This window comes from Fukomys damarensis, unplaced genomic scaffold, assembly GCF_012274545.1.
Source record: "Fukomys damarensis isolate Sample0158 unplaced genomic scaffold, DMR_v1.0_HiC HiC_scaffold_14, whole genome shotgun sequence".
Classification (NCBI taxonomy): domain Eukaryota; kingdom Metazoa; phylum Chordata; class Mammalia; order Rodentia; family Bathyergidae; genus Fukomys; species Fukomys damarensis.
In genome coordinates, this window is record NW_022900926.1 from 44,225,679 (window position 1) to 44,247,066 (window position 21,388).

The 21,388-nt window shown below is 35.0% G+C and overlaps 1 protein-coding gene across 7 annotated transcripts in view; it reads left to right on the forward strand.

Moving 5' to 3' along the window:
- The window catches only part of Pkhd1 (PKHD1 ciliary IPT domain containing fibrocystin/polyductin), a 458,548-nt gene that overhangs the window by 409,611 nt on the left and 27,549 nt on the right, over positions 1-21,388 (forward strand). For all 7 annotated transcript variants that reach the window (XM_019208499.1, XM_010631095.1, XM_019208501.1 and 4 more), the window contains 3 exons: positions 10,561-10,696; positions 11,588-11,675; positions 19,483-19,590. In XM_019208499.1, coding sequence (XP_019064044.1) covers positions 10,561-10,696; positions 11,588-11,675; positions 19,483-19,590 — 332 coding nt within the window. The remainder of the gene's footprint in view (positions 1-10,560; positions 10,697-11,587; positions 11,676-19,482; positions 19,591-21,388) is intronic.

Sequence of the window (21,388 nt, forward strand, 5' to 3'; positions counted from 1 at the left end):
ATTGAAAAGAAAGCTTTGTGTTATTATCTGTTTGCTTCTTTTTTACAAGAACTTTTTTTGATTTATGTTTTGTACTCTAAATAGCTAGTTTGAAGGTAATGATACACAGTATATTAACCATTGTTATTCACTCATTATTTTGTTATGAATATTTGTTTTATTTTTCCTAAAATAAAACTCAAAGAGCCATTTAAAGAGAAATTACCAGTTTTTAAATTCATTATTAAATCTACTTTCTTCATGATTATTTAATTAATCAAATGTCAGAAGACTTTATATGTTGGTACCTTAAAGCTAAAAGTGTATAGAGGAGATTTTTCTGAAAGAATTTGCCCTCAATTTATTTGTTCATTCACTTATTCATGTTGAATTTAAACAGGGGGCTGGGTTTTCATATTACTAAGGTAGAAAAATATGTTGTTTCTGTTGAACATTCATTTTATTAGAGTGGCAATAAATAAATAAATAAATAAATGATATTTATTGAGTAGTAATTACATCTGTACAGCCATCTCCAATGGATGTGGGATTCACTAACTGAAATAAAAAGTGAAAGCCACACTTGGGGGATATTCAACTAATACATCGATTGCCTTGATGCACAGAGAAATCTATCCAAATGAAAGTTTAATGTTTTTGTGTCATATTCTTTCTTTCTTTACAATGGATATAGTCTTCCTTTTCTCTACTACATGTTAACATGTATGGTAGAGTAAAAGATAACTCCAGTAACTTTTGTAGATATGGTGAATTTGATGGGCTTTGTAAACTCTTAACTTGGCATTAAAAAGTATTTACAGTTCATGATTGCTCATGATCTATTAAATCTTTACTATTATTGCCCACCACCAATTTTCACTTTAATAATGATATTACTATGTTACAAATGCTAATATGAATATCAAGAATCTGAAAACTTTATGCTGATGTGTTTTAGTTTATGTTTAAATTTTGTCATTCCTCTGGTTTAATTTTACTTGGGTTTCCTCAAATTCTTAGAGAGAGAAAACGTTTCACCTACCTGTCAATTTTAATTAAATTTACAGTACTGATCTTTCTCCATAGGTCATTATTCCAAAGTGAATATTTTTTGTTATATATAAAAATATTCAGTGAATACTTAGCCCTTAACTAGAAAGAAAGAAAAGTTAATAAATGGAAAGAGTCAAAGTACATCAGAGAAAAATTTGCAGAGTGAATAGGGCACAAGTCAGATATATACACATATTTAAGAGGGGAATATCATGAAGAAGCGAGACAGCATCAAGACAAAGATCACTTTTATCACTCATATCTGTCATAGCTATTGTGTTTTGACTTTGAGCTTAGTTAGTTTTGATTTAATAAGAAACTGCTGGAGGTGTATATTATAGCATTGATTTTCTGTTGGGGTTTGTTATATTCTCCATCTCTCTCTCTCTCTCTCTGTCTCTGTTTCTCTAGTGTTTTAAGAGAGATTTTCTAGATAGTAGATAAAAATTAAATCTTCTAAAGATAAAGAAAGGCTGCTTCTTAAGCATATCTGGACAAATCACTGCAGACTGAGCAATACCATCCTATGGAAGTGAATGAGAACAAATTCTCCAATTTTTCTAAGAGTTGCACAGTATGAGATGTGGTGGGCCAAAGGCCAGTTTTGATCAGCATCAGTCTATTCTTCCATTAAATTCACTGCAGAACCACTGTCAAGCTTATGAATTAACTTTGAGATAGCAGAAATGAGTCTGTGAGAAGTCCTTTCAGGATGAGTACCAAGGATGTTCTCCAGTGGTTCGTTCCTTAATTTCATGGGATAGTATGCATTTCAATCGGTGGGCACTCACATTTCCAGGAGAATACTATAGTACTTATTTTCAAAGAAGCATTGGCTTTGTGAGAATAGAGTTGGCATCTGCTTCTTATGCTGATAGTCTGTAGTGAATTCTCCTCTTCTGTTCTTTGTCATCCTCTAAAGGCATCCGGATTTGAGCTTCCTCTATTCAGTCTGTCAGATCCATGAACCCATCTTCTAACTTCCAAAATTTTGTTGACCTCTGTTGTCATTTATTGTCTCCTCACTTATCTTTTGTATTCTTTTTGATTTATACTATTTTACTCATTTTTATTCTTTAGGGAATTTCAATGGAGTTCTTAGATGGAGGAGAGATAAACACATGTTAAATCTTTCCTTCGTAAGTCTGGGTTTCCCCTTAATGTCTCCACATTGTATTTTACCTACAATCCTGTCAGCTCCTTGAACGAGTCTGGGTGTGGATTCTTCTTGACAGCATCTTCATGAGCACTGGGCCCAGCTAAGCTTGTCTACACCCCTAACCCCACTTCCAGGAGATAATGCATTTGTACAATTCTGAGTCACTAACTTTGTGTTAATCTGTTTTGCAGCAAAGAAAACTAATCCTTTATGTCATATAAAGCTCTTGCTTTATGACATTGCTGTGAACCTTAGAGCCTGAAAACAGTGAGGGAGAACGTGAAAATGCAGGAGTGTATGTGTTTGTATGTGGGTGTGTTTTATGATATAAATGGCTTTTTAAATTCTTTCATTCTGCATAAACAGCACACAATCAAGAAGAAAACTGGAAGAGCCAATAGGTAACAGCTAGAAGCCTAGTCTTACTGAACACTATCTCTTTCGCAAACTCCATATTTCCAAGGCACCTGCTTTCTAGAAAACAGTTGTTTAAAATATGCAAGGCAGAGACTTTCTGACAGCATAAGATGACATTCTTTTCCAGCCTGGCAGAACGTTCAGGCTAAAAGATGTTTCTGTATTGTTAGCCCGACTCTTCCCTTTTCCATGACAACACCACAACTTTTCCAATAAAAAATCTTTTTTGGATCACTTCTTCTTTCACTACTATACAAATCCACTACTTTGCTGAGTTAGGAGAATGGAAGAATTATTTTAATATATGCTGTATATATGGCCTTTAGGAAAAATATGTTCTGTGTAGGCAAGCTTTCTGCACAATCCCTATTTGTTTTTTAAATCATTAGCATTTTTAAGTCTTGAACTGACACTTTAAAAAAGACAAAGAGATTACATAACATCTAGTCTTATTCAAAGGGACATAACAGAATATTCATATTTTTATTGATAATTCATGATCATCATTAAAACTATCATTTATTTCATAGCCCTATTTCTGTAGTAAAGCCCTTAGGGACCCTTGTTCTTATACTAAATGGTCTCAGACCACTACATCTTTGATTCTTGCTCTGTACTTTATATCTTTATGCTATTTTCCTTTTGAACAGGTTGTTAGTTCTAAGCTGTTGCTGCTGATACTGTGTCTGCATCAAGCAGTTCCCTTCCCCCATGAACAAGAGATTCTAATTCCAAAATCAAATGATGCTGTTTTAAAATCAAACAAGCTAACATTTATACCACTCACAGTGAAATCCTAGATGAATATAATAGGCTAACGAAAGCCTACACATTTCAATGTCTTTTTTTTTAATTCTCCAAATATTTGAATTGCTATTATGTCCAAAGAATTATTTGGTTCCCATGAAAACCTAAACACTTTAAAATGTTTTTCTGTCTCTACTTTCTTGGTACACTTTAGATACACATGATGATAGCGTCCAACAAAGGGAATTTGTACCTGTATATGATATATCTTGCTTATTCTATTTTTTATTTTCCTCCCCTCCCTTTAACCCCTGTTTATTTACAAAAGCTTTACTTCTATTTTTCCTTCTATTCTTTTTTCTTGTCCCTTCTTTCTTTTCTCTATTCCCTCTCCCTGTTCCCCATGTGATCTGAACATGCTTTTCCCACTTCCCAATATCTCCAGTACAGTTTGGCCCTTATTTACACTTTCAGTTTCTCACACCAGAGAAACTGTGATATTTGAATATATGTGTCCAATTCATTTCACTTCAGAGTAGGGTCTCAAGGTGCGTCCATTTAGTTAGAAATGTCTCAAGCTTATCTTTCTCTGTGACAGAGTAGTACTTCACTATACAAAAAAATAGACTTCTTTATTTTATTTTTTGGTACTGGGGATTGAACTTGGGTCCTTGCACTTGTGAGGCAGGCGGTGGAACCAATGAGCTAAATCCCTGGCAACATCTTCTTTATCCATTTATCCATTGATGGACATGTGGATTGTTTCCAAGGCCTGAAATGAATAGACACTTCTCAGATGAAGAAGTAGAAATGGCAAATAAATATATGAAAAAATGTTCAACATCACTGATCGTTTGAGAAATGCAAATTAAAACAATGCTGAGGTTTCATCTCACTCCAGAAAGAATGGCTGTTATCAAGAAAACAACCAATAACAAATGCTTGTAGGGGTGTGTGGAAAAAGGAAACTTCTCCACTGTTGGTGAAAGGGTAAACTGGTGAAAGTACTGTGGAAATCAATGTGGAGATTCCTCAAAAACTAAAATCAGAGATTCTATGCGGTCAAGTTATTTCCCTTCTTGGCATCCCCCCAAAGAATTAACACTTTAAAATTAGAGAATATGTAAAATAACATTTACTCTACTATTTAATGAAAATATGTAATATTAAATCTTATCCCATCTCATTGTAAAGAAATCATTAATGTAGTAATTAGCTTATCCATTAGTCTAATTTTACAAAAAATTAACTTGATAATATTTTTAGTTTAACAATATTTTTAAGTAGCCAAAGTTTCAACCTACTGTTTTATTATTTATAATTGTATCTATGCAAATTTTCATTCATAATAAATAATCATTTAATGTTTTTCCAAGTGGGAAAGTGTAAGCTGTTTCTCTTGGCTGCTGTTCTAATTGTCCTAGGTAACCTATATGTTGTATTTAATCTCTTTCATCAGAAAGGCCCGGAGTGGCTTGTTTCTTTTATTTTTTTTTTTTCTTTTCTTGTTTGACTAAGACTGTTGTGGTCCTCAGAATACACAAGAAGTTGAATATTTGTGCATGATCTTTAAAAATGTAGTCAGACTTTTCATTATCCTTGATAAAATATTCATATTACCTAGATGAATATAATAGGCTAACGAAAGCCTACACATTTCAATGTCTTTTTTTTTAATTCTCCAAATATTTGAATTGCTATTATGTCCAAAGAATTATTTGGTTCCCATGAAAACCTAAACACTTTAAAATGTTTTTCTGTCTCTACTTTCTTGGTACACTTTAGATACACATGATGATAGCGTCCAACAAAGGGAATTTGTACCTGTATATGATATATCTTGCTTATTCTATTTTTTATTTTCCTCCCCTCCCTTTAACCCCTGTTTATTTACAAAAGCTTTACTTCTATTTTTCCTTCTATTCTTTTTTCTTGTCCCTTCTTTCTTTTCTCTATTCCCTCTCCCTGTTCCCCATGTGATCTGAACATGCTTTTCCCACTTCCCAATATCTCCAGTACAGTTTGGCCCTTATTTACACTTTCAGTTTCTCACACCAGAGAAACTGTGATATTTGAATATATGTGTCCAATTCATTTCACTTCAGAGTAGGGTCTCAAGGTGCGTCCATTTAGTTAGAAATGTCTCAAGCTTATCTTTCTCTGTGACAGAGTAGTACTTCACTATACAAAAAAATAGACTTCTTTATTTTATTTTTTGGTACTGGGGATTGAACTTGGGTCCTTGCACTTGTGAGGCAGGCGGTGGAACCAATGAGCTAAATCCCTGGCAACATCTTCTTTATCCATTTATCCATTGATGGACATGTGGATTGTTTCCAAGGCCTGAAATGAATAGACACTTCTCAGATGAAGAAGTAGAAATGGCAAATAAATATATGAAAAAATGTTCAACATCACTGATCGTTTGAGAAATGCAAATTAAAACAATGCTGAGGTTTCATCTCACTCCAGAAAGAATGGCTGTTATCAAGAAAACAACCAATAACAAATGCTTGTAGGGGTGTGTGGAAAAAGGAAACTTCTCCACTGTTGGTGAAAGGGTAAACTGGTGAAAGTACTGTGGAAATCAATGTGGAGATTCCTCAAAAACTAAAATCAGAGATTCTATGCGGTCAAGTTATTTCCCTTCTTGGCATCCCCCCAAAGAATTAACACTTTAAAATTAGAGAATATGTAAAATAACATTTACTCTACTATTTAATGAAAATATGTAATATTAAATCTTATCCCATCTCATTGTAAAGAAATCATTAATGTAGTAATTAGCTTATCCATTAGTCTAATTTTACAAAAAATTAACTTGATAATATTTTTAGTTTAACAATATTTTTAAGTAGCCAAAGTTTCAACCTACTGTTTTATTATTTATAATTGTATCTATGCAAATTTTCATTCATAATAAATAATCATTTAATGTTTTTCCAAGTGGGAAAGTGTAAGCTGTTTCTCTTGGCTGCTGTTCTAATTGTCCTAGGTAACCTATATGTTGTATTTAATCTCTTTCATCAGAAAGGCCCGGAGTGGCTTGTTTCTTTTATTTTTTTTTTTTCTTTTCTTGTTTGACTAAGACTGTTGTGGTCCTCAGAATACACAAGAAGTTGAATATTTGTGCATGATCTTTAAAAATGTAGTCAGACTTTTCATTATCCTTGATAAAATATTCATATTGCATTGATTATGACATTATTTTAAAACATTTGCCAATCAAAATACTTCAGTTTTTGTTCTCTGGATTTTTACTTGTCTAATTAATATTCATGGATATCGTGTTTATTTGTCTTTATATACTCCTACATCTTGGGTTACCCCAAACTCAATTTGAAATGACTACTTTCTGGAAATCACAACAGTTTAGCTGTAAATATTATAGTAGAGCTGTAGGAATGTGGATTGAAGAGTGCACCAGATCTTGAAGTTGGCTCGGACAAGATGGGTGATAGCTTTTGAGAGGTAATTAGTGACCTAAGATCACAGGAAGTACACAGTGGGTACTGAGTTGGTAAAGTGGTAATGTAGTTACATGTATTGGGTACTTACAATATACCAGGCTGGAATCGCTAAGCTACAGTGGCAGAAGGAAACTGCTAGGTCGTATAGCATTTCTTCCCTCCCAGTGAGCCTGTCTTGGATTAATAGGGAACTTAAGGGTGATGAAATATAAATAAAATAGTATACATCAACTCGGAAAGATAGCCAAGAAAATTATCCTCATCTTACAAACAATAGAGAAGACTATTACTGAGGGACAGAGGTTATACAATATTATTTATCTTTGTATATTTTATAGTGCCTTGAACAGTGTGTATAATAGAAGGGTTAACGTAGCTTTGTCAGATGGAATTGACTAGAGAAATTATTTTTTCTCCCAGGGTATAGATTTGAACTCTTTTAAAATCTAAATCCTCTCATGGTACATATAGACTATGCTGCCTTATCTAGCCAATATAAAACAAGAGAGGCCAAAAATCAGGAAACCTTGAAACATTTCATCAAAGCATGAGGTTCTTTTATGGGAACCTGGCTAGTAGTTGTGAGGAAGAGAAGGTTTAAAAGCAAATATAACTAGTCCCCAACTTTGCCTTCATCTCATGACAGTAGGTCTTATCCAAAGCCAGTTTCCAACCTTAGGAGTATTTGTTGATTTCTTTGCTTGATTTGACATGCAAATAGAAATGATCCCATTCTCCAGAGAGAGGGCAGATTTAAAAACAAGAATAAGGATGAATAGTGGTGATCTCAGAACTTGGAAATTTCTGTATTCTCTTATTCTTTCTCTGTTAGCCTGCACTTAAGTATTGGGATAAAGGGGAAAAAAATTCTTTCACATACCTGACTGGATATTGGAAGCTGTTAAATAGTGGTTAAAACTGGGAGAGATGGAGCGAACTTTCCTCCCCCATTTTTTAAAGTTTGGCTGTAGGTCCTTCTGCCTGCAGGCTACAGTCACATTAGCTGTTGGAAATTGGATAACGACAGCACAATGACAAATCCAGGTTGCTTGCAATAAGTTGCTAATCCTTTTGCTCTAATATTGGAGCAGCATGTAATGATGTTTGGACATCACTCCAGTTTACTGACGACCCCACTGGGGCCAGCAATAGAACCTTACAACTGTCTAACAAGGTGTCAGGTGACTCCCGTCGTCACAGCAACGGACACTGGAATCTAATCTTCCCTCCATCCCTTCTAGCACCCAATAACGCCTAGATTATATAAGTGGCCCATCATTGCTTGGTAACTTGAATCAATTAACGTTAATTCGCACAATGCTATGATGTATTGTGATCACTTTCATTTCAGGGAAGGGGGAGAAATTGCTATAAGTCACCTAAAATGAGGTTGTCTGTGGTGCTGAGGTATTAATTGGGTGTCCATATTAAATGCAAAAGGAGCCCCATTGTGAAAGAAAAGTGGATGAGTGACTCTCTTGGCTGCTATTGACCTATCAGAAGAAGACAGTGCCCTTTTCCTTTGCTTTTATCTATTACAGTTTTCCCTATTGCGTGTCAAGTTGATGTATTATAAAAAATTCATTTGGTGACCTTTCACCCCCTGAGCAGATTAAACAATTTCACTTCGATGGCATCATTAACAGGACCCTGCATTTAATGATGATTTCTCTAAAAGGCCACGGAGATTCGATTTTAAGCTAACAGATTTATTGCACTATTATAACATATCGTAAAAAACTGTACCACCTACGGTCAGGTTTTAGGATAGAAACTGCTTAAGAGTTTATGTGGAGCTTAAAGTGGTATTACCTTGGGATATGCTGCAGCAGCAAGTCTCTGACCTCCAGTGAGATGCTGTTTACATTTAATAAGAGATATTTGCTCACAATAAACTTTAAAGTGTGTCAGGGACAGGACTTTGTGTGAGTGTTCAGGCAGTTGTTTCCCATCCTTTCATCTCCAGATAGCAATGTACTTATGTCAGAATCTTTAATGGGTCTTTCAGTTTCTTTAACCCAGGCTGCTTGCCTGTACCCAGCCCTCATCAGAATACACTTATGGACTAGGTTAGGAGAGAAATAGAATCTGGTAATGATTTAAAAATTTTCCAATAACCTGGGACCCATCGAAGGATAGAATTAATAACAGAGACTTAAAAAAATCTGGTTTAAATTGTTCCCTTTAAAAAAGGAAAAGAACCATGGCCTCTCAGGCTAAATAAACTAATAAGTGATGATTGGGCTCGTGTGCACTGAACTCCCAGGGAGCGAGGCTTGAGGGAGACCAGGGTATTGGCTGGTGGAATGAAAAGAGGCTTTTTAGGACCACATGTGCCCACTCTGCCTGCACTTCCAAGGTTTCACAGGGCATATTGTGCAGCTGCTTCCTGCAGAAACTTCATGTTTTGGGACCCATTGTATCTGCTTTCCCATTACTTTCTCTTTCAGGCTAATCACTGCCTTCACCTGACATGTGCCATCCATGGTGGATAAATACTTTATCGTTCCTGTGCACGTGGGGGAGGGGAGCAGTTGGATAACAGAATAAGTGACTCATGAATATTTAATGGGGGAGTAGAGTTGCCTATATTTTCAAAAATAAAAGCCTTTTTAGACCTCGCCTAGGCTATTGAAGGTTACCTTATTAAAGGGTGCTCTATGTTGGGGTAATATATATGACATGATACCTATATATATCCCTTTAATCACCAAATATCTGTTGCATGACTAATGTGTAATATACAGTCAGCTTAATTAAATAGTAAGTGTATTTTTTTAATAAAGCTGCTTTGGTCATCAGCATACCAAAGGGGTATAGAGGTGTCATGAATTACATAACTATTGTATTGCTAAGTCACATCAGCAATTAGTGTACCTGAACAAGGTGAGAAGTGCTATAGCTCATTGTTTCACCACTCAATATTTTGGTTAAGAGGTTTAGCAGGTTACTTACACCTTTTTGGACCTCTTATTCTTCATATATAAATAAGAAAACCTACCTCCTAGTATAATTTCAGAGATGCAACAAATTTATGCATGAAGAGTTTATAATAATACTTGGCACAGTAGCGCTCGGTGAATATCCACTCTAAACAAGATTCTTCGTAAGTGCTTCTTGCAATTAAAATCAATTAATCAGTCCAGTCCATTGTTGTTGGCTCTATTTACTGCACACGTAACTGGAAACTATGAAATGGTGGTTGTTGGGGTTGGATTGTACAGCTGGAGTGTTCTAAGGATTTCTGCTAGCTGTCTTCCAAGACCTGTGAAGTGACATGATCTTACTATCTCAGAAATGGTGGGAGAGCATGCCACAGAAGTTGCAACACACTGCACATCAAGGTATTTCCTGGAAGAAATACCTGAAATTTCCTGGTTTGTTAGCTTCTTGTTGAGTGAATTCCCGACCTCTGAATATCTCACTCTGATAATTTCCTTTACTGAGGATTTTTTTGACTGATCTTAATGCATAGCTATAAAAGTGTATTCATAATTTGTGCATCTCCCTCATTCTTCCAAATCCATACTTTATTATGACAAAGCAAATATATCAAATAAATAAGGGTATACTTTATGGAGCAATATATACTTATTTACTGTACCATACATTATTATTTCTAGTAGCATAAATAAGTATAAGTATGTTCACTGGTAATAATGTCTTATTGAAAATAGCTACTGTAAAAATATTTGTAATTCTATGGATGTATCGTTTTTATTTTATTTTTTACAGAAACACAAGCAATTTCAAAGCTGAAAACCTAATATATGTCCGGCCCTATGCTCTTTTTGTCCTGGTCCAGCCTTCAGATGGAGAAGTGGGAAAAGAGCTGCCAGTGCAGCCACAGCTCGTTTTCCTGGACAAGCAGGTAATGGCTCATCTGATCTTCACACAGCAAAGTTTTAGGTTTCCTCATCACTCATCCACACTCACAGAGTGAGCACTGTGTGTAGTTTGCTACTCTTACTATGTTTGTCCTTTTTCTTTCATGTCACATTCTGCTTTCTGTTTTCTATGAATTCTTCACAGTTTTGTCAAGGATTTTTTTAAAAAGTGCTGATGCTTTTCCTCCCTAAGCAAATTTTTAAAGTAGGTCTCTCATATCTTTTCTGAAAGCAAGCCTTCTCAAAGGAGCATGTCCATCCCTGAAGAAGGTGTGATATATAGAGAGAGTGTTAATGTTTAAAAAAACTATTGTAGTAAAAGACACTTTGTCATTAATGCCTCTCAAAATACTCCCTTTTGATTACAACACAATTATCTCATTATTCGTGTCCTTTTTTGTTTGCTTTTTTGTTTTGAGACAGGGTCATGCTGTGTAGTTCAGGCTGGCCTTGAATTCATAGTGATCCTGTTTAGCCTTCCCAGTGGAGTGATGGGGTTCCAGGAATGTTCCACAATGCTTGGCTTTTGCCTCTTCCTGAAACAGTTCTGGAAGTCCTCTTTATGCCTTAGGAGGTATGATCAAAAATATGATGAATGCAGGACTCTAAGTATTATGGTATATCTTTATCTGCCTTACTCACTAACTTCAGCACTGTAAGACTTCTGACTCTTGCTCAAAGTCAAGTGTTATGAATTGATTCAGGACATCAAGGCAGCCACAACAGATCAACTAAAAATACCTGGAAACCCATCAAGTTTGATTCAGTTGGGAATGTTCCAATGTTTTGGTTTAAACACTCGTCTTTTTTAATATAACTTCACAGTACACTTTTGAATCCAACTTTTTGTTTCCCATTCCTTTCCCCACTTTCAGAATCAAAGAGTGGAATCCTTGGGTTCCCCCTCAGAGCCATGGACCATTTCAGTTTCCCTGGAAGGGACATCAAAATCAGTGCTAAGAGGTTGGTATCTGAGACTTGCAGACACCTATTATTACTTTGCCCAGAAAATGTTTGCATTTGTCTTTTGTTAATGTAACAAAATACTGACATTGGACATGGAGTTTCAACGGTCACATCTAATGATGACCTTCTTTCTGGCAGAGTCCTGTGTAGCACATGGCAACACATAGGGAGTGTACATGTGCATATATGTCTGTCTGGACTCCCTTTGTATGAAGCTACAAGTATTCAGTCAGAGACGTTCCACCCTGGTGACTTCTTCTACTCCTCTTCACCTGCCAAAGGCCCCTCCTCTAAACACTATAGCCAGATTAAGTTTCCGCCCTCCTAATATTTCATGAGGGTTACTGAATTTCAATGCATGAAAACATGGAGGACCCACCCAGGGTATATCTGCCTTAGGAAATCATAGCAAAGTTCATGGTCCGTATATGCAGTGATTTGGAAGGATTCTTCTTCATCCACTGTCAACAGGGACAGTGTTATAAAAAGAAAGCAGCCTGGCATCAGAATACTTAAGGTACTACCTTCTCCTGTGCCTTTCTTTGCAGACAAAGATATACCATTTTCATCTAACTTGTATTCTCAATATGGCGTAAAGAAAGGGGCACTGGGCTTATGGCTGGATCTAAAATCTATTTCTCTACAAAATACTCTGTGCTCCTGGTACCCACGCTTATTTGGTACAGCATCATGAACTGGCCCAGGGAGAAATATACCCAGTACACTATGGTTTTCATGTGGAAACAGAAACACTCGCTCTCAGAGTTGTGAAGAATAAATGCATTCAGCAACACTAAAGCATCCGACCCAGAGCAGGCCCTCAGAGTTAGTTTTCTCTTCTCCACTTTGTTGTGCCCTTCCTTACCTTCTGTTCAAAGCCAGCAACACTGCCAGCTCCATTTACTTTCCTTGAAACTTGTATATGAAAATGAAAGTGGATTTTATTAAAATACATATTTGTCAAGTCTTGGCCCAAGAGAGTTGGACTGTATGATCTGTAGATAAAGCCAGGAATGTATGTTTTAAGGTCTGGTCCAGAGAGAAACAAACAGGTATAGCAGAGCTTTTCTTGACCTCAGGGCCCACAAAAGTATCTTTGAAATCCAGCCTACTCAAACAGCTGAGAAGGGGCTTGTGTGTGGGCCCCAGTGGTCTGTCACAACTCAGAATCCCTAAGGATTAGTTCTGTTGCCACTTCTTTGTGCTTCAGAATTAGAAAGTACATAGTCTTTTATTATTAAAATAATAAATTGATGGTTCAATTATTATATTTTTAATGTTTTAAATGTATTAAATGTGGTCTACAGAAAATATTTTAAGGAGAATGTGTTTGAGAAACAGAAAGAAAACAAAGAAACTCAGTAACTTTGTAGAGGGTAAAGTCAAAAAGGGGACTTTGTAGGCTGGAGCCCTACGAAGGGCTCTGGAGACCACAGAGATGGGTTTGGGCTGTACTCAGAGAGGTGCAAAGCCATTGGATGATTTGAAAGTGACCAGGTCTGACTGCCATGTTACATGACTGCTCTGCTATCGGGAGTGAATTGGAATATGAGGAGAATTAATTTACCAAGTCAGGTGCTTGTAGAAGGGCAAAGAAGACATGATGGTGGAGATTAAAAAAGAATTGATACAATGCGTCTTTAGCAGTACAGTCAACAGAGTTTACCAGAGGTAAAAGAAACAAGGATTTAAGGATAATTTTTAGATTTTGAGCTTGATATGCTGGTTGGATATTTTTGTCCTTTACTAAAATGATAAAGGCTAGAGAAACATGTAAGAGTAAGTATGACCTGGCTGCTGGGCCTAATTAAAATGAGTCTTTTTATAAAAATGATTTAAGGCAAAAGAAAAAGAGGTGTTCTGGCTTACTCTTGTTATAATTGTATTCCAATGAGTTAGAAGAGCTTTTACCTGTTCTCTTACTTGCCTACCTTCAACCTGTCCCCAGATTATTAATCATTTTTACTACAAGAAGTCTTCTTTCTTTTGTGTGGTTTCCAGGGGTAGAGCTTCCAACACATTCTCCTCCACAAAAGCTTCCAACTTTCTGCATGTGGGTGTTTCTTCTCTACACAAAGAGCCTCAAAATTTTCCCTGGCTGCAGGTAGAATTGTGCACTTTCTTTCTATTTGAACAGTAGATTCACTTCTTTCTCTCCAGGCTAGAACCTAAACCATGCATTTTTGGGTCTCTCTGCAGAGTATATAATCCAATCTCTTGGGCCAAATCTTGGGAATCTTTATTTTACATCTATTTCCTCTGCATGCATGATCATAGTTCAAGTCTCAGGTGTCACCCTGAGGTGAAGAGAAATTCATTTTAGATCAAACCAGTCTAATTAAAACAAGATGGCTCAATGGAATATTCTAAAATTATTTCATATATTTAAATAGAAGGTTAGAGATTTTAAAAGTCAAAAAAATGAACCTGTTGATTATATTTAATCTTTCTAGCTAGTTCCAATGAGTAAATTAATAAAATACCCCCAAACTTAAACTGATTAAAGGAATTTTTCAGGTAGGTCATAGAAAACATTTTTAGAAGAGAAAGCATTTATCTTCATCCTTATAAACTCCAGTCTAGGTCACCTTTCTCAAGAAAGTCCTTGAAGGATAAATAATTAAAAATATAGAAACAATGAATTAATTGTTTCATTTTTTTGTCTTTTTGAATTCAGAATTATTGGATAATTTTGATAAGGAGCTAAGACTCAAGCAAATCTATGAATTATAGGTTTATATTGTTTTAGATTAGAAACAGTTTCTTAATATTAGCTTAGTTATTGTTCACGTGTGATAAATGTGCCAAAATATGCATATTCAAGAAATATATTGACAGTACAGGAAAATAACAAGAAAAGAATAAAAATTACTGTTTTCAGAATAATCATCTGTGACTCCCCAGATATTTACACAGGATAACAAACAGAATCTTGTCAACTCTTGGAAATCACTCTTTTTGGAAACATGGCTTTAAGCAGTGACTATTTATGCAGAATTACTGATACCATGGTAATGATGTGCCAGCCCTTTGAGATTTGTCAATGCATGTTAAAAGGAAGTTTAATACCAATTAATCATTGGCAGTTTTAAAGTACTATGGTTTGCATGTGTCTTTCTACAAATTTTTGATCAAATATCTTTATCCTTATAAAATTTGAGTAACAACTCTTTAAAGATTGACTTTATGTTCTTCATGGAACAACTAGGGCATTTCTGTTGGTTTTGTGTTGTCGCAAATGTTTTCTTTGCAGACTTCGAGATGATTTATGTCATTTCATGTATCAGTCTATCTGCAAAATTGCTCATTTTCAAGAACAGGCAATTAGTTTACATTTATTTCTTTCTCTATCTTAGTTATATTTCTAAAATTGTCCATATGGTTCCCTAGTATATTAAATCCTAAACTGAATAAAAATAAGTCAATCATAGACATGCTAAGGCTTGTCTCTGCTGCTGGCTATGTTTATTTTTTACTTAAAACTCTTCCTATAATCTTGTTCACAATTCCTAGCTATTCTGAGGAAATTGTTCTTTCTCTAAAAAGGAAGATATAAAATTATTATGATTGTTTCCAGGTTAATCAGGTTTTATAACTTGATCTCAGATATTGGGCTTTTTAGTATCCCCATTTTATTTAGCTCATGCCTTTTGTTTCCTGTAAGGCTACACCTCATCAACTCTAGAGAACAGAACTGTCTTCTGAAAACTCTCTTGAGGAGGCAATCGACATCTTGTGATTAAACATTTCATAGCTTCAAAACCCTTACTGCTTAACACTTGTTTTCTTATTAGAACTATAAATTTTCCAACCATCTCTTTTCAAGTTGCCTTTCAATTATTTTGGCTATAAATTCCCTGCTTCATCTACTTACTTATTAAGAGCCCAAATCTTTTCAGCCTGTTCACAGAAATAATTTGCTTCCAAATTTCCCAAGTCTCTTTGCTCCCCTTAGCATCCTCCCTGCTCTATGCATAATTCAGTTTTACAGGCACAGGTAATACTGTGTGTTTTAAAAGAATTTCCTCATTTGCTTTCCAATCTATTTTGCTCACTTTGCTAAAAATAGCAATCATAGTGCTGAATCTAGTTTTGCTCTTAGTCATTTCTTTACTCAAGCAGCAAAACCTAAAACTCCTTCAGTTCAAAATCTTAAGGAAAAAAGAGAGCACCAAATATTTCCTGTACACATTGTCAGAAACAAGCTGCATTATTAAGATAGTAAGGTAAGAAATTAGATTCATTCATAGGAAAATGGATATATATTGAGGATATATTCCTAAGTGAAATAAATAAGTCACACATGTGTAAATACCGAATAGTTTCTCTGGTGTGAATAAACTGTAATAGCACATAAGATCCTAATGAGATAACTGACGTGAAATGGGAAGAAAAGGGATAAAGGTGTAGGGAAAGTGGGAAGGGTAGAGGAAGGGTAATAAGGGAAAAGAAAAAAATGTGAGAAAATGAAAAGATGGAAATAAAGTGTTTGTAAATGGGGAGGGTAGGAGGGCTGAAGGGAGGGCAGGGACAAGGGAAAAAAATGAGAACCAAGACCTGTCATGTAGAGGTACAAGATCCCAATAATCAATGCAACTGTACTGTATACCTAAAATGTACCAATAAACTCAATTTAAAAAAACAAAAAAAATTATAAAAAAGATAGGTAATAAGAAAAACTATCCAAGCTCGAGTTAAGGGTTCAAAGCTGCATTATAAGACAGTTTTGAACTGTCTGCTATGATACTGTCATTCTGCTTTCTGTTCAATATCATTTTGCTACTTCTGGTATATCAGCATGAAAATGCTTTGGATATAATACTAACTCACCTTTTGATCTTAATACAGCCGCATTAAAAATATTAATTTCCACCCTGGTGCATCTTAACACTCTACAGACTAGATCACAACCCCTAATAGCACACACACCTCTGAAGTCATAAGTAGATCATTCTACTGAGGAGTGTAGTTCCCCCATAATTCACTCACATTCCAGTAGATCCACCTCTGAACATATGAGTCTTTTGAGGACATTCTAGATCTAAACTGTAACAGTAGGTCATGTTCCATATCTCAGTAATACGTTAGTCCCTTACCAATACTTCACACCATAACTATACTGTGTTCTTTACCCATAGTCTGTGCCTCACTCATATTCCATACCTTGCCATACCTAATATACTACTCCATCTTGTGCCTTACCCATACTGTATACCTTCCCTTATACCATATTTCACTCAGAATCCATGTTTGGCCCCACTCCTGACACTGATTTACTCCAGTCCTCAATAGTATTCCCATCCTACGGACGTCCTCATTGACCAGCTTGGACTCATACTGTGGCCATGGAAAAATCAAAGAGTCCTAAGAGATTTCACTTTTTTATTCTACTAAGAACAAATTGTGCACACGGATCATTATTACCACTGTTAGATTAGGATATCTCATGGGAAAGTGTGAGGAAGAGGCTGAGAATTTCTTATATACATTACACTGTGTGTGTGTGTGTGTAATGAATTAAGGAAGAAATCATGTACTTTTCTGTTTTTAGAAAGTTCATGTTAGGGAAAGTACCCTATTTCTTAAAATCAAATGTTTTTCTGGGAGCCATAATGAAATACTTTTCTTTAACTTCAGAAAGAATGGCACCAAAACCACTTGGGATGGATTATCTAACTTCCTCTAAGTATTTCCTAGAGAAAAATAAAGTAACAACTAAAAACCCTTATCTATGTGTCTAGTCTACATCTTTTATTCCACAATTTCATTTCATGTTCCTTTTTCTTGGTAGACCTTCCTCAATGAAAAGATGTTTATTCCCCCCCAAAATAGATTTATATACTCAAAGACAATTATTTAGGGGTCCTCCAGGTCCTTTAATATTTAATTGTAGATCATTTTCCCAGGAAAAATTTCTTAGAATTTTTAAAGGTAACCACTTATGGGAGATGTGAAAGTTTTCTGGTAGCTATAACAAGGGATGAGTGAATGAGTGAGTTGAGATGGTTGGGCTGCAAAGGTATTTTAGAATCCATATACCCTGAAGAAACACATTTGAGAAAGTTTCCCTAGTGGCTGTGTAAACAATTTCTGTGTTGCTTCCAGCCCAACACTCTACCTCATCCCACGTTGCCCCAGTCAGTGCCTTATTTATGCCGGCTTGATCAGGGAGCCTGTCTTGGCATTTGTGTATTTTATAATCCCTATTCCAAAGATATGATGAACCCTGGAGTAATGTACTATACTTGGCAGCAACTGCTTCAGCTTTTGGGTACATATGCTTCAAATATGAGAATATCATAGATATATATGGATATCTTTGTGGAAATCTCTAAGGCAAGCTGGTATTTAACGCAAAAGTAAACCCATTTAAAGCTAAAGCACTTTCCATTAGGCAATTTGGCGGCTGTTCTGTGAGGCAGACTCACTGTGCTCGATGGACAATTCCGATTAAATGCTGCTTTGTATTCTTCCAAAGATGGGAACAATAAGGACGTTTGTCAAAGGAAAAACTGCAGCAAACAATTTCAAGTTGAACATCTGTACACTGCAATTCATTGTTTGCAAGAGTTTATTGACCATAATTTTGATGCATATAGGTTTTAAAGAGTATAAACTACATTTATCTTGGGTGCCTATCATTTATTTGAGTCTTGGATTATTTATTTTCATTTTGGTGGGCATTTTGTTTATTTTGGGAGTCTGAAGAGGGAAATAAAAGATGTTTTCCAGAAAGGAAGTTTTAGTCAGCTCTGCAAAATTGATGAAGAAAAACATTGTTTTTACAAAAAAGATTGAGCAATTGAATTGAAAAATGTTACACTAAGGATATTATATCATTATGATACCTTTGAGCCTTAGAGATCTAAAACCAATTTATAAACTTTAAAACCATTCTCCTATCTCTCTGTCCACCATAACAATCACAGTGACATTTCCAGAATGGAATTTAGTAGCTATTAATTAGCAAAGTAATTTAGGGATAGTGGAGTCAAAAGATAATTTATGGTATTGGGAATGTGATCCTAAATTAAGTTAGCTCCTTTCACTTTGTAGTGAATAGTTTATTGCTTGAAGATGTAAGCTTCCATTTTTGCATTTAAATTGGGGAAACCAATACCTGGGAAATCCGAGTTGTTAAAGCAGAGTGACTACATCAGTTACAATTTGCTAATAAGTTGTTATCCCCATCTAATGGCCCAAATCTACTACCACATAAATATAGAATCTTTGAATAAACAGAGGTACTGATCTCTTGAAAAAGAATAAAGTTACTTTCTTAATGAATATCTAATAATAAAATAGTCAACTTATCGAAGTGGCTGATGATACAAACTTTAAAATCAGGCATATTTGGGCTGTAATCCCAGCACTAAGTAATTTGATTTTTTTTTATTCCATCTTTTTTTTCAGTACCAGGGATCAAACTCAGGACCTGGAGCTTATGAGGCAGGTGCAGCACCAGTGAGATAAATCCCCAATCCCCTTTTTATTCTATTTCTTAATCTACAGGATATTAATAACAATATATTTTATGGGGCTGTTGTGTAAGCATTATACAATGATGTCCACAATACACAGTATTTGGTATATTAAACTTTCAACATATGTCAGAAATTATTGTTCTCTATTGAATCATTTGGTTCCAAAACTTGTCTAAGAAGAAGCTGATAGCTTGGAATAACTCTTTAATTTTTGAAACATTTTCTTTTAATATCCAATTTCCTATCTTCAGGAAAGACTTGAAGACATTTTTCTTGAATGAATAATTGCCACCTCTCTTTTGTTTCATATTTTTTTGTAGGGTGCACCCAGGAAAATACACAGGACGGTTATGTGAGATTCTCCAACTTGGCAGTCTTGATCTCTGGGTCAAACTGGAACTTTATTTTTACTGTTACTTCCCCTCCAGGTAATTTTGGCAGAGTTGATTCTTTGGAAAAAGTAACCTCTTCTCCCTCATAATAGGTATGACTTATTTCATAAATATCACATCATGGATTAAAAAAAAAGTTCACTTGACTATATGATTAAGACATGAGAAGAAAGGATACATGTACCAATTACTTCTTACAAACTCCAAGTGAACAAGATGACTAATATGTGCTTTCCTCTCATAAAGTCTAACTTGTGTGTTTGGTTTATTTCTTTATTTTTTTCTATAACATTTGGTCAAGTACTAATAAGAAAATTTTAATTTATAAGCAAGAGCTATGGGATATTGGGTATCATGTCTTTGGGTCCTGTTCTCTTGATTTCCCATCTGGCAAATGGTGTTATTTATTAATATCATGGTACTTTAAAAGCACAGGGAGTTGTGTGTAAATTGCTATATGAACCAGTTATTCTGAAGTATTAAGTGGGCTTTTGTGAAGCTATCTAATGAGCATTTCACATGGAGTTACCTTGACTCATTAATGAAGGACATATGAGAATTGCAGAGCTGGTTTGAAAAGCATTTGAGATATAACATCATATAGTCAGAAATGTTTAAATAAGCTTGTCAGGTTGTATATAAGTCAATAAAACCTTAGCTTTGAGGTAACATGTTTGCAGATATCTTTGTATCTTTACTGCACAAAAATCATTTGCAGCTCATCAATATTAAACAAATTAATAGGTATGAGCCCTGTTAATGATAAATACTAGCATGCGCTTTTAGGCTCACTAACTCCAGAGAATGAAGCAGAAAGATTACTTGGGCCCAGAACGTGAAGACCAGCTTAGGCAACATATCAAGAATACTCTTTAAAAAGACGCATATTAGGTCAAACAAGTAATTCTAGAGGCTTTGATATGACTTGGATTATCCTGTTTGAAAATGATACAGTATGGCATTGGGAAGATCTACAATCATTTTTCTTTAATTTCAAGTTTTGGATCATTGTTTTACAAAAGGACTATCTTCTGAGGCTGGGTAATATGAAGTTTGATCTAAATTTATTGCAGTTAAAGACACATTGCCATTTATCTCCCCTCACATATTTTCCCTCAGTTTGAATACACTTGTCCCATTAATCTTGTCACTTTTTGAAGCACTTCTGGAAATCCTCTTTCATGAGTATGATAAAAAATAAGGTAATGCTGTTGCTGAGTGCCAGCCAATGGAAGAGCAAGCTTACAAAAATGGTACTGTGGATAATCCACCTTATTCACTCAATCTGTCAACTGGTAACTTTGGTTTTTTTTTTCCAAAAACTAAAATGATCATGAATGATAAATGTGTTGGATGGAGAAACAAAGGATAAATGTTTTCAGGGAATGAATAATGAGACATTTATTGTAATACATTTTTAAAATTTAAAGTCATGTTTTTCAATCATACATCAAAATAAGTACTAATTTTATAAGGTAGGTATCTTTTTAATATCTACCAAAACATCCAAAGTATCCTAATATAAGTTTACAGAGAAATAAATGCAGTGTCCTTGACTATGGAATTTCAAGAGCTTTGCCTTATGTTTGAGTTTTTGAATAGATCTTGAATAGTTTTTAAAGGGTCACAAATGTAGGATTAAGTATTTTGTCACAGTTATGTTTGGTATTTAAAAGATCTTTAACTTTGAATTTCCTCAGAGGTTAGCTTAGAGTAGCCAAATATTTCATGAATATTATTTATTTTATAATTATAAATATATATTAATTGTGAAATTTAATGGGTTCCACTGGAAGATCTGTCTCTCTCTCTCTCTCTCTCTCTCTCTCTATAT